General features: G+C 43.0%; 1 protein-coding gene across 1 annotated transcript in view; it reads left to right on the top strand.

The window, feature by feature from the left end:
• Sh3tc2 (SH3 domain and tetratricopeptide repeats 2) overlaps nucleotides 1-13,916 on the top strand; it is a 58,810-nt gene that overhangs the window by 18,728 nt on the left and 26,166 nt on the right. The window contains exons 5-8 of the mRNA XM_027402777.2: nucleotides 1,647-1,790; nucleotides 2,832-3,030; nucleotides 4,325-4,398; nucleotides 6,175-6,370. Coding sequence (XP_027258578.2) covers nucleotides 1,647-1,790; nucleotides 2,832-3,030; nucleotides 4,325-4,398; nucleotides 6,175-6,370 — 613 coding nt within the window. The remainder of the gene's footprint in view (nucleotides 1-1,646; nucleotides 1,791-2,831; nucleotides 3,031-4,324; nucleotides 4,399-6,174; nucleotides 6,371-13,916) is intronic.

Below are 13,916 nucleotides of genomic sequence, written 5' to 3'. Positions count from 1 at the left end.
GAGTGAGAAACTGCTCAAAATACTAAAGCTTGAAGATGCTTTGTGCCATGTGTTTGTAAAAGAGTCAAAAAAAAGACATGGGAGACCTAGCTGGGAAGTAGCCCCAGTCTTCAGGGTTTTCTAGAAAGTTACAGATAAATGTCAGGGCACAGTGACTTTACTGTTGGAGTGGGCACTGTTTCATTCTCAGTTCCAGCATAAAAATCTTCTGGTGGGAACTGATGTTTTCAAAGCCAAGTCACCTAATTTGATGGACATTTGCTGTGTTACAGAAAACACTGGCCTGAGGATCAAAGTGACCCTTGGCTGGAGGGGGAAACTTCTCTTATATTCATGGTGATTTCCTGCTCTCTGTGATGTATTTCCTGTGACCATCACAGATGATTGGTTTTGTTCTGTGGATCAGTTTGTTTGCTTCCTGGGGTTTGCTAGTGTTATAGACTCAGAAACCCAGGCTCTAGCTCAGAGCTAACTAGCCTCTGCATTTTCCTGAGACTCCTAGGTGTGAACTTCCACTACTACAAAAGAAGACTTTTGTGGTAGACTGTGAGGGTGGAGAACGACAGGTTATCACATTATAGGAATAGTCAAGAAGTCTCAAAACAAGCAAAAAAAAAAAAAGCTCATATTTCAATATGAGCAATTCATGGTTAGAAGAATATTGACATATAATAGTGATCTTTTCTTTACAGTTTACATAGCTTTAAGTTTTCTTCCTCCCACCTACCCCCCTTTCTTCAATTCTGAGAGTCAAACCTGATCTCTGCTCTGCTAAGCAAGCACTATAACCACTGTCTCACATCCAGACATTTCAGCTTGGCAGAGCATCCTAGGCTGTAGGAGAGGACCAAGTCAGACTGGGTGGTAGAATGGGATTCTGACTCTATGGGCTGTCATAGCCTCCTCAGCCTCCAAAGCATCAGGGTACAGAAATTTGAGTTTCAGGTTAGAACTTGAGAGGGAGGCCAGGAACCCTCAGAGTCAACACAGCAAACTGGAAGACCCCCGTTGTATTAGGAAAAATCACTGAGGGCTGATTAAATGGCTCGGGGGTGAAGGCACTTGCCACCAAGTCTGATAACCTGAGTTCCATCTCAGAAATCCACACAGTGGAGGAAAACTGACTCTTGCAAGTTGTCTTTTGGCCTCCACTCATGCACTGTGGTATACAAATGTATTTACACTCCCCACAACACACACACACACACACACACACACACACACACACACACACACAGGGAGAAGAGAATGTATTTACACACACACACACACACACACACACACAGAGAGAGAGAGAGAGAGAGAGAGAGAGAGAGAGAGAGAGAGAGAGGGAGAGGAGAGAGACAAAGGAGGGAGAGAGACGAGTACACACAGAATAAACAAATGTAAAAAGATTAAAAAGATAAATCTGCACTTATGGAGACCACAAAGATAAATATGCTTAGAATGATAAACATGACTTGAACTCAACTTGTATTTCCTAGTGGATGTTGAGAAGAATCAGTTCATTTTAGAAAGTGTGTAGTTAGCATTCTGCTCCATTTCAATGATGGGTCTGGTATGAAGGCAGGATGGAACCTGCTTTCTCTTTTCTGGTTGCTCAGGGCAGAACTCATATTGTTCAGCTATGTTGGTTTGACCTCTAGGCTATGTGTCCACATGTCTGGAACAGCTCCTTTTTGACCACAAATACTGGCTCAACTGCAGACTGGTGGATGACACGGAGATCCAAGTGTTTGTAGATGACAATCACTTGGAAAACTTATACCTGGGCCTCCTGCTGCAGGAAGGTGAGTCTGGCATGGGATTTGGGATGGGAGCCTTATTGAAATATTTGCTATTGGAGTCCCTCAGATAATTAAGACACTAAGAGAGGCCAAAAACCAAAAATCCTTGAACGATGAAAACATGCACGAGTGAACCTATGTGTTGTAACAAAGTTTCAAACATCCTTCTCAGCCTAGTCCTGAAGTCACACAAACAACTGTGTTAGTTGCTCTCACTGATTCATGTTCAGGCTGATTGGAGGTTTGGGGGCATGGGGATGGGGGGCTCCCAGGCTCTACCCAGGCTGGTAGATTTCCTGGGGATGGGGACCCTAGCACTGGCATTTTAAAAATAAAGTTTCCCATGTAATGGTCTCCAGGACTGAGAGATGGTTCTGGGAGCACATGATGAAGTTTGGGTATAAAATAAATTTATAAATCTTGGAAAACCTGAACTATTTCATGAAATTCAATAACAGAATGCTGAAGAGCCAGTTGAAGCACCCAGTCTGACCTTTTCACAAGGGCAGATGCCATCAGCCTGGCAGTTGGTCAAGTCTGATCACTTAGTGAAAGCCAGATTGGTCTGAGATAGTTTTAGAAGTGATTCTCCTTCCAGTTCCATTGCATAGCTCTTAGGACAGAGTCCGTGTTGTACCATTGCAAAGCTCACTAGGAGCATTGCATCCATCTAAACCAACTTCCTTTTCTCTTCATGGCTTTGAATGAAACGCAGGTTTCCAAAGACAGTCAGAGTTTAGTAAATGCATATGTTTTCTCAGGGTGGGGGGGAGTTCATTGTCCCCCCCTCTCTTTTTCTTTTTTCTTTTTTTGAGGTAAATTCCAGTTAAGTCTTATTCTCTCGAATTACTCAGATCTGTTAGTATCTATTTTTAAGGGAACTCCCTGTCCTCCTAAAATTCCACTGTCCAGGGGGAGGAGGCACAAGGCGTAAGAAAAGTCACTGACAGGGAGTTCCCTGGGCTCTGCATCTAAGCGGTACCTAATTGGAGATTCTCTCCCATTTCCGGCTACTTCTTGGAAGGCTTTTCTCATTCTCCACAGGCCACTTCCTCTGCAGAGCCACATGCTCTGTGGCTCAGCCAGATGAGAAGGAAGGGGAATACTTGACACTGTGCAAGAATGAGCTAATCTCCGTGCTCCCTGAAGGCGAATCTGAGTGGGAAGGCGTGTCCTTAGTGACGGGTCAAAGGGGCCTGGTTCCTGTGTCAGCCTTGGAGCCCCTGTCTGTCCCTTTCCATCAGTGAGTAGCTGCCCACTTCCTGGGGGAGGGTCCCAGAGCAGACTGAAGTTTGTACAGATTAGAATAGATATCCTTTTAGATATGGTATTCCTGGTGCCTGGAATAGGACAAAATTGGGGTGACTCTTAAAGAAATTTTATGTGTTTATATTTTATGAATGAGTGCTCTGTATGTATATCTTCGTGCCAGAAGAGGGTATCAGATACCATTAGAGATGGTTGTGAGCTACCATGTGGTTTGCTGGGAATTGAACTCAGGACCTCTGGAAGAAGAGCCATTGTTCTTAACCACTGAGCAATCTCTTCAGCCCACAGGGTGGCTTTTTAATCTCCTATTGTTTTACAAATTGTATTATTTGATGAAAAACCTCTAAGTTTTAGATGGACATAGTATATAGGATGAAATAGATGACCTCCATTGCAGTGCTTTTCAGTGCATGGACTGGGTCCACTTGTGTCAGGGTCACTTGAGGGTGTCACTATAAATTCAGTCCCCTGACCCTCCTCTAATTCTCTTGGGGTTGGGCCCAGAAACTTCCATTTTCTTTCTTTCTTTCTTTTGAAATGAAAGGCTTACAATTTATTATCCAATTAACACAAAAGGAAAAACTTTATTAATCAGTCTGTGACAACAGAAATAAACCAAGACACTCCTGGAACAAGCGTATCATTACATATACTCTTTCTTCAAATGAATTATACAAATAGCAACATTTCTTAGAATATAAGGAAATATCAGAGTGGAGATTGGACCATGTGTAGCCATTGAAAGATGGAGAGGCCTTTTCATGCACAAGAAAACATTGAGGCTACTAATATTCTAGGAAATTGAAGACTTTGCAAGAAGCACTGAGTAGTAGATAATTGTAAAATGTGATGTTAAACAAACATAAATAGAAGTTCCATGAAAAACCCATTGGATTTGGAGAATAAATAGAAGCTTCCATTTTCAATGATCTCCTCAGGCATGTTCTTCACACTAAAGTTTGAGACTCTCTACTGGAGGATGCTGTAAACTTGAGCACACAGAGTGACAAGATGATCTCACATCTTATTCATTCTGCCTGGTCCTGGCAGAATTGACAGTGTGACTATTAAAGGTTATATATGAGTTATTTAACTGGCAGGGGCATTGCAGAGCTAGGAAACATCCCACACTTTCATTTCACAGTGTAAAGTAGGGTCTCAGTTTGCTGTCATTAGAATAAGATGAACAATAATACCACCGTCGTTTTTCTATGGGGCTATTCTGCTCATTGTTCTAATGTTTTAAAACTCCATGTTTCCACTGGCAGATGGTTCCTAAAGAATTACCCAGGAATCTGTGGCCTTCCCAGGAAGAGAGAATGGACAGGCTCCTATCAGATTGGTATGAGTTGAAAACAGCATTGCCAGGAAGATGATTTTACCTGTCTCCCAATCTCACTGATGGATGTGGGAAGCCAGTTACTGTCTGCACACTTGGGGGCTTTGCCTGTGAAGTGAACGTTCAGGCCAGGGCCGAGGAAACAGATGCCTGTCAACGTGAACAGGCAGAACACACATGTGTGGAGAGGGTTGGGAGAGGGGTGTTAGGGAGTGTCATGGGTTAAAGATAGACCCGTAGAAAAACGTCTTGCATGGGCCAAATGAAACACTTTTGAGCCAAATGTGACCTGCAGGCTACCTGTTTCCAACCTTACCGAAACATTTCCTGACTTTCTATAGAGTAATGTGATTTAGGGGGACTATGAATGCCTAGTACATAGTGAGTACTCAGGAACCACTGGATGAATAAATAATAGACTATGCACACACATACCTGTGTTCACACACATACATACACACACATCACACACACAATATATACACCAACTAATCTCTGGGTACACACACAATGCTAAGCATATGGCTTTACTAGATAACAATGTATCTAAAACACACGTTGAAACTTTATCTTTGCGGTTCTTTATTCTAGCACATTTCCTATCACATCTCTAGTTTTTTTTTTTTTTAAATATACAGTTTTACTGGTTCCAAACTCAAATAACACTTAAAATAACTAGAAGGATTTACAGAATCAATATATTAGAACTATACAGTAATTGGCCATAAACAAGGCTGTTAGCATTTTGGAGAAACATAACCTATGCACAATGAGAACTATAGGGCTTTGGAGATGGTTGTGGTTTACACAACCTCACACCAGCACTCCCTGCCTTCACTAGGCTTCCACCTTCTCAATAAAGAAGTGTAATCAAGCCAACGCTGTCACAGAACTAAGCAGATGGACAGGAGAGGTGGACAGTAGCAGGGAAGTCTGCCTGCAGTCCTAGCTCTACCTGTAAGCCCCCTAGACACATTGCTCAGCACTGCTTCCTACTTTCTCATCCACGAAGAGGGAATTCTGCTGGGTACCCTGCCTGGCATTCAGCCCTCAGGAAGACCAGAGAATGGAAGTGTGCTTTGTAAACTACCCAGTACAATCCTCACAAAAACATTGTTATTGGCTCCTAGGTGAGCCATTTGTCAAATTGGATAATTACTTTAGCTTTTGGGATAGTCCCAGATCCCTCTGGCTTCCTTACAGCACACTGTCCTACCAGCCATTGTGCAAGAGCATGTTCTGAGAGGTGATTAGGCACCAGGCATGATGCACTTTGCTTTTGACTATTTAGAAGCATCAGATGTCACAGGGGCTGAAGTAGCTGGAGGGAGGTGTGGGCACCTTCTGCTGTGTAGATACTTATACACAGCTCTGAGGTCTTGTGCCAAGCATGGTGATGATATGGACAATGGTAGAATCAGTTGAGGACAACACAAGGAACATCCAGTTTCCTATAAGCTTATCTAGTTTAAAGGCATGCATGCCTTTCTTATACTTATTCTTATACTTGTGTCTTTTCTTTTTAAAACAGGATAGGGAAAACATCCAGATTGTAGTTCATTTTTGGATTGTCCTAGTTTGGCAAAATGGATAGCCTACTATCCCTGACCATTCCTATCAGTTTGATTTTGGTGTGTGTGTGTGTGTGTGTGTGTGTGTGTGTTAACTAAATTATTAAAATTTCTAAGGCTGGGGTGCTCTAGTCTGTATCACACTGATACTCAGGGAAGGTTTACTCCCTTATATCTTTACATTCAACCTGTGTGTTGTTTCCCACAGGCAGAGGACGGTGCAAGGCCCTGATGGATTACGAACAGGAGGAAAAGGATGAACTGAGCTTCGTCCAGGGAGAAAACATTGAAATCCTTGGCTTTGTTATACCTGGGCTGCAGTGGTTCATTGGGAAGTCAGTGAGCTCAGGAGAAGTGGGCTTCGTCCCCACCAGGATCATAGATCCTGATTCCTGCTCCCCAGTGTGAGTATGTTTGGGGACCCAACTGCCTTCCCCAGTGCTTTCTTCCCCATGAGCAGCTTTGCAGAGAGTTCAGGGGGTACCCTGGATCTACGTAGTGCCAGAGGGCCTCATTCTGACATCCATGGGGGACATGGAAAGTTCTAGGAAGGAAGAGTGATCAGAAAAAAATCATCTCCATTAATTTCAATAGATGCTCTTTGAAGCCTCGCTGTGTTCAAATGGAAAAGCTGAGCCTCAAGACCAAAGACTCTGCACTAAGGGTGCAGTGTAAGGGTTTGGATCCTATCACTCACCGTGTCCAATCACAAGACCCCATCAAAGAGTGAACATAGACAAAGAGTGGTAGATTACTGGCTTGGTCAATGACATTCTCTCCTTGTAGGTCAGGGAGGCTAGAACTTGAATGTGTGAAGTCAGCACTGGAAAGAAGAACCAGAGGCACCTTTTCTTTCTCTCTGTCTTGATTCTGGAAGGACTGGTTCAGAGGAGCAGACCTACATATCTGATCAATTAGCAACAGGTGACAGCCCACCCAATCCCCTGTCATGGGAAGGGCAGAGATGGACAGTGTTGCCCAATCTATTTGGGTGGGCTTCCCAAGGTAATAGGCAAGCAAAAAGTTGGCCTCAAGCAAGTATAAAGGAAAAGATAAAACTGCCTCCGCACATGGGGACACTGTGGCCATATTTCCCACAGTGTGGAAAGGAATAGCTAAGGCTACATAGGAATATTTAAGGTTACATAAGGAATATCTATTGCCACATAAGAAATAGATAGCTACAGATCTATAAGGAATATCTAAGGCTATATAAGGGATGTCTAGTACTTAGAGTATTTATACCAGGATTTCCTCTCTCATGAAAAGAGTCAACAAAGAGAGTGGTCTAAGGGCAGAAACTCCCTCTGTTCTGTCCTTTCCCGGGAGAGGAGACTGGCCATTTTTCTATGCAGAAGTGTGAACATGGAAGGCGCAGAGGACAGCAGGATTTATAAAGTGGACAAGGCTGTCAACAGAACTCTTAGGAGAGGGAGTTAGCAGGGGAAATGGGAAGGGCAGGAGGCAGGGGATATGGGAGGGGTTGGAGACAGGAAAGGGGGAAATGATGTTATTACATTTTAATTAAAATAAAAATAGAAAACATACAAAGAAGGTTCACAGAGAGAGAGAGAGAGAAAGAGAGAGAGAGAGAGAGAGAGAAAGAGAGAAAGAGTAAGAGAGAAAGAGAGAGAACTATTATGAGAAAGGCACCCTTTGAGTTAAGCTTTGCCACATGGGAAAGCAAGTCATCCTCTTGGGGACAGGACAGTACCTGGAGAGTACTGGTATAGTCAAGACCTGGCATGGCCTTCCCTAAGACAGAAGGTGGGGAGACTATGCCACTGTGACCTTTGCCTTATAGAGGATGGTGAATGTCTGAATGTCTGCAGAGACTGAGAGATGACGGGTGCTGCCTGGTTTGGGGTGAGGGATGCATCAATAAGGCACTGACCAGGAGGCAGGAGTCCAGTGACAAGGCTAGGGCTGGAATCCCTGAGGAGGAGTTGGGAGGGGTGGGGATGCTCATGATGAGCAGCAATCAGCAGGAAGTTAAAGAATCTGAGAGACTTGCAAATATGGATACCCGTGTCCTGCCCTCAGAGGCTTCATCTAAATATTCTGAGAAAGGCTTAGGCTGTGAGAGTTACAGAAGGTGTGACTAGCTGGCAGCCAGGTGAACTTGTCAGGTCTGAATGACCCCTTTTCTTTGTTGCAGGGGGTGGGGAGTGGGAACACACACTAGTAAAGGGTTGAATCCAAAGCCCTGTATCTAGGATCCTAGAACCCCAGCATTGAGTGTCTGAACCCTGTAATGGAGGTCCTAGTGAGAGGGAGAAAGCAGGAAAAGAGCAGAGACTCAGTGGCGGAGGAGCCATTCCTATAGCTGCGGAGGGAAGAAGAAAGACTACAAAGGGCCCTGAAGGAAGGAGCTGGCCAGGAGATGCTGGAGTGGCTATCTCTATTGGGGACATCATTGCATGAGGCATGCTGGCTGGAGAAACGCCTTCGTGGTTGACAACAGGGAACGATTTGGGAGTACTTCCTGGTTTTCAGATTTCTTGGTCAGACTGTCTAAAAGACATCTGCAGCTGGTGGATCCCATGTCTTCATGAGCTAACCAGCTCTGTGACTTTTGCACATAGCGAGTTATCTTTCTGGCCCTCAGTTTTCTTATCTGTAAAATACGTGTGATGCTAGCACTAACTGATAGGATCACCATGGCTTAGATAAGATCATGCACACAGAGCATGCCAAGCCTGGTGTGGTGTGTCAGTGTTTGCTACTTGGCTTTTACTACTGCCCTTTGGTCACCATTGCACATAGTAATCTTTGAGGTTCAGTTTTAATAGGATGCCAGAGGTCTGGACTAGAGTTTATGAGTTATGTTTGGATTTCTGTGACTCAAACACTGCCCAAGTGACAATTCACGCTCACTAAGTAGATTTGGTGCTTAGCTCTAAGGGCACCTCTCACACCGAGGGGCAGCATTGTCCACATCAAAGGATTTGGAAGTGCACTGGTCACCTTGGATCTATTGCAGCAGAAGCTGTGCATTCAGTAGGTAAGGGAAAGAGGTTCAGGGACCAGGGAGCTGTGGGAGAGATAGGGGGCCTCTTTGGACTGCAGTTGTCCCTGAACCACAGTAAGGGTGGACTTTGAGTTCAGAGGTCACACTCTGAGGTGTCAAGCAGTCTGGCCTCGCAGCACACTGCTGAGGTTCCTGTGTCATCCCTGTGCACTGTGCCTGTCATGCCACAGGGTGTCGCTATTGGACCGTGTTCATTTATTTGTAAAGGATTTCTGAGAATGACAGCATTTGCTTAGGTCAGACTCTTCCTAGTGTCCCACAAAGGGTGTGAATATGAATGCATAGGAGTTTTTATGGTGCTGGGATGTGCATATGTCTGTGCATATGTTTGCATGCACACCCAATTTCCCATGTGTTGAGAGGGACAGTCCCCCAGGACTGTTTCCTGAATCACCTTTGACTGATGCTTTAGACACATGGCCAAGGCCTCATGCTTATCCAAGGATGCAAACTGGTAAGTTTCCTTTTCATAGTATTTTTAATGCCAGCTACTTAGTTTCACAGTGATGGCAGCTAGAAAACTAGACTGTGAAACTTGCGGCAAGCATTTATATTATATTTATTGAAGCTCAAGAGCAATTTTATTTGAGTTTGAAAGAAAAGGAACCCAGGGCAGGCAAGTTATAAATCTCATCAGCTGCCTAGGGGAGGGTGATAGAATGGGGTAGGGATGGGAGCACCAAGGGATATCATTTAAGCCAGCATGGAAGCCCACCACGTGGAGGTAGGGAGGGGAACTTTAGAGAAAGGACACCCAAATCATAAGGGAAAACGTGCTTAGAAAAGAGACAGACAGAAGAAAAGAAGATAAACTTTTCTGTATAGTTTTAAAAAGTGGGCAGACTTAGGAAGCCACATAGCTGAACCCTGGTATACTTTTGCATAAGGGACGGGGTATTCTGAGAAGGAAAAAGGACAGTATCTCATTAAAGGACGAATTCTTCTGACTAAAGAGTTAACCGAACCTGCCTTTCTTGGGGTACACCATTGGCCAGGTGATTGACCTGGCCCAACTAAAATGCTAGGCCAGAGGCTGGATTGTTTGTTTTGATCAGAAAAAAAAAATTCTTTTTAAACTTTAATTCTTATGATTTTATTTTGTGTGGATGAGTGTTTTGCCTGCATGTAAGTCTGTGTAACATGTGCATGCCTGGTGACTGAGGAGGCCAGCAGATGACGTTGGGTCTTCTGGAACTGGAGTTACAGATAGTTGTGAGCCACCTTATGGGTGGTGGGAATCAAATCTGGCCTCCTGGAGAAGCGTCAAGTGCTCTTAATGACTGAACCATCTCTGTGGCATCTGGAAGTTTTTTCTTTCTTTTTCTTTTTTTTTTTAATTGTAATTATTATTTTTTTAAATTTTTTTTTTATTAGTTCAAGTTAGGGAACAAGCTTGTTTCACATGTAAGTCCCTTTTCCCTCTCCCTTCCCTCACTCCCATCCCTCCTCCCCCACCCACAACCTACCCCCCACCCCATCCACCCACCACTCCCCAGGCAGGGTAGGGCCCTCAACGGGGGCTCTGCAAAGTCCACCAAATCTTCCTGGGCTGGGCCTAGCCCTTCCCCATGTGTCCAGGGCCAGAGTGTGTCCCTTCACGTGGGATGGGCTCTCAAAGTCCCTTCTTATACCAGGGAAAAATACTAATCCACTACAGAGGGTTCTTGGAGTGCAGAGGCCTCCTTATTGACATTCATGTTCAGGGGTCTGGATCAGTCTTGTACTGGCCTCCCAGACAGCATCTGGGGTCGATGTGCTCTCCCTTGTTCAGGCCAACTGTTTCTGTGTGTTTCTCCAACCTGGTACAGATCCCTTCGATCTTCATTCCTCCCTCTCTTCAACTAAATTCCAGATTTTAGCTCAGTGTATATCTGTGGATGTCTGTCTCTGTGGAAGTTTTTTCTTAATGGACCTTTATTGCTATTCTAACATTTCCTTCTTTTAATACATAACCCTAAAATCAGTTAGGAACCAGATTAAGATCAGCACCCCAAACAATTCTGGCATCTCCAGCATCTAATAAGAATGATACTGTCAAAAGGTCCAAGGATATTTCTGGATTTTAGCCAGAAAAGAAACTGGTTACTTTTCTTTGGGATCGTTTTACCCATTTAGTCAAATTGACCAATTTCTGTTCCCTGCTCCCCTCTGAAGAGGGAGCTCCAATTGCCATTATGGAATTATGCTGATGACTGACCTGTTTTTTTTTCCTGCTGAATGTGGGTGTCAAGTGTAGCAGTGGGCCTATCTAAAAGCTACCTATCCAAAATGCATCAGTTGCTTTATTTGGGTTACTGTCATATATGGGGAGGAAAGGAAGTCTTTGACTGGTGCCTGGAAAGAGATGTGAGAGAGAAGTCAAGGAAAAGAGTATGGGGTATTACAAGTCCTAGACATGGAACCAAGAGAAGCCAGAGCACAGTTACTTTTAAAATTGTCCGAATATAAGAACATTGGAATGTCTTGATGGGCTCATGAGAGAGCATCCATCTCATCTATCTATTGGACTCTTCTTTTTTTTTTTTCCTCTAAGACTGGACTTGAGAGTGATGGATGGATGAACTCAGCATTATTTCAGGCACTGTGATAGCTGTTGGAGTGGCTAGAATCACAATGTGAGGTCCTTCCAAGATGCCTGAGGCGGGAGGGAGAAAGAGGAAGAGGTGAAGAAAAAAATATACCTTCATTTAACTTGTAGGTTAAAATAATGGGCCTGTCTTTCTTGGTTGAACTGAGCCAAAGTCATGAGACAGAGGCAGGTGGATCTCTGTGTGTTCAAGGCCAGTTTGGTCTACAAAATAGGTTTCAGGATGGCCACAGTTACATAGTGAGACCCTGTCAAAAATTACTGTGATAAATAATTGCTTAATGACATCTTATATGGAGTTAAGCCTGGTATCTGGTGAGTGTGGTCCCTTGGATTGTTCCTCAGGGAGGAAATAGACCAATCATTTTACTCTTTGGCTACACTTTCCCATTGAGTGTTTAAGACAATGCAGGGGGCCAAAATTAACCACATTACATTTTACTGTCAAATCCAGTTGAGAATCTGCTTCTCCAGGGTCACTTGGGCTTGGGCTGAGCCTCTGGCTCCTCAACCTTCTTTCTCATCAATTGTTCCTCTATTCAAGGCTAAGTCAAAGCCTTACTTGACTGTGGGTTTGCTTAGAAACAAGAAGGAACATTTTCTTCCATGCTGACCTTTCTCTTTGCAGACTGGACACTAGTGAGAGCTTACTGGGTGGGGTCTTCACAGCGTCCTGGAACAAGGGAGCAGGTGCTTCACATGGCAAGCACTTCAATTTTTTTTTTTTTTTTAGTAAACCTTGTCCACATTTTAACAAAGTGCAATTACCCAGAACATACCTAACCTAAGAAAAGTAAGCAAGACTGAAAACCAGTTGCTCAGAACCAGCAAAAAGAGAGTAGGAGAAAACTCACAATTTCTTAGTGTTAAAAATTATATCTTCTATTGTGTTGTTATCTTTTACTCTTTATAGCCTTTCTGTTTATAATTCTATTTCTTGTGATATCTACTTTTGCTGATTAACATTACGCTGTTGGTGTATGGCCTTTCTATATAGGTAGGCAGTCTCTTTTCATTTCAGAAACTTGTTATTTTACAGTTTTACCAAGACATAAACAGTGCCTATTAGGTATTGATAGCAGATTAACCCCTGCTGTCTGCAAAACCTCACTCTAAAGCAGTTACTTCCAGTGGGATTCCGAAACTGGAAAGCATCTCCAGAGCTCTTGTTTAGATGAAATACTCTGGGATAATAATTTGTCCAGGCATAGAGTAACATCTTCAAAGTATGTGTGTGTGTGAAAGTAACAAGAAAAAAAAAAAAAAGAACATTATGCTGGGGCTATGTCTAGTGATGTTTTCAGAGAAACATGTTTTCTTTTGCTGGCTGTCTTTGTTTTCTGCACTGTTGATTATAACATTTGCCTCAATTATTTTCTTCTTTCTTTGGTTTTATGTCAGATGTGTGTGTTCTTGTTTCATATATATATGGGTTTCCATGTAGCCCTGACAGTTCTGGAACATACTTTGTACACCAGGTTGACCTCAAACTGAGATCTGCCTGCCTCTGCCTCTGGAGTGCTGGAATTAGAGGTGTGTACCACCCCTGCCCAGCCATCATTTAATTTTCTTTTATGTCATTAAATTGAATATTTAAATTGTGGATAGTTAAACCCAAAAGTAAGAATAAATAAAAAAAGTAGATAACTTGGAAAGACCTATAAGAAGTGGATTCCTTGTTAAAAACATTATTTTTATTTGTTTCGCTCAGGACTTGGTGTGCTTCTTCAGTTTGAAGACTCATCATGTCTTTCTCCAATTCTGGAAACTTCTCAGTCACTCTCCTTTTGAATATTGCCCCCTCTCAATCTTTTAGTCTCTCTCCTGGAATCTGGGTGGAGGTATGTTGGACTTATTCTATCATCAATCTTGCTGAATCAACTTTTTTTTTTTTTTTTTTTTTTTTTTTTTTTATTCACCAGTCACTTTTTCATCACCGGAGGCCACATTCTGGAGGGTTCTTCCATTTTTTTCTAACTTTCTCCTCTGCTATAACTGAACTTGCCATGTAATTCATCTCTGTGTATGACTCTGCTTTCCATTTACAGAGCTTCGTGTTCCTCAGAGGGATGTTTGCTCTGAAAACCAACCAACATTTCCTTGTAGCACCTACTCATTTCTTGTTTCTTTGTTTTAGCCAGGCATACTGTAAGTCAGACTTTGGATGACTGTTGCTTCTAATTTTGCAGTATTTGTTGATTTCTTTGGGATCCTGCTGGTTTTCTTTCATTATTTTCATTTCTTGCTTTGCATTTTTTTGTTATGAGAATGATTTTTTCAGCATTTTAAAAGATGGACCTTGCATGAATCCTGCAGTAAAGAAAACCTTCTT

Source organism: Cricetulus griseus, chromosome 2 (genome assembly GCF_003668045.3).
Source record: "Cricetulus griseus strain 17A/GY chromosome 2, alternate assembly CriGri-PICRH-1.0, whole genome shotgun sequence".
NCBI classification, from domain to species: domain Eukaryota; kingdom Metazoa; phylum Chordata; class Mammalia; order Rodentia; family Cricetidae; genus Cricetulus; species Cricetulus griseus.
Note: the sequence above shows the minus strand (reverse complement) of the source record. Positions and strands in the feature narration are given on the sequence as shown.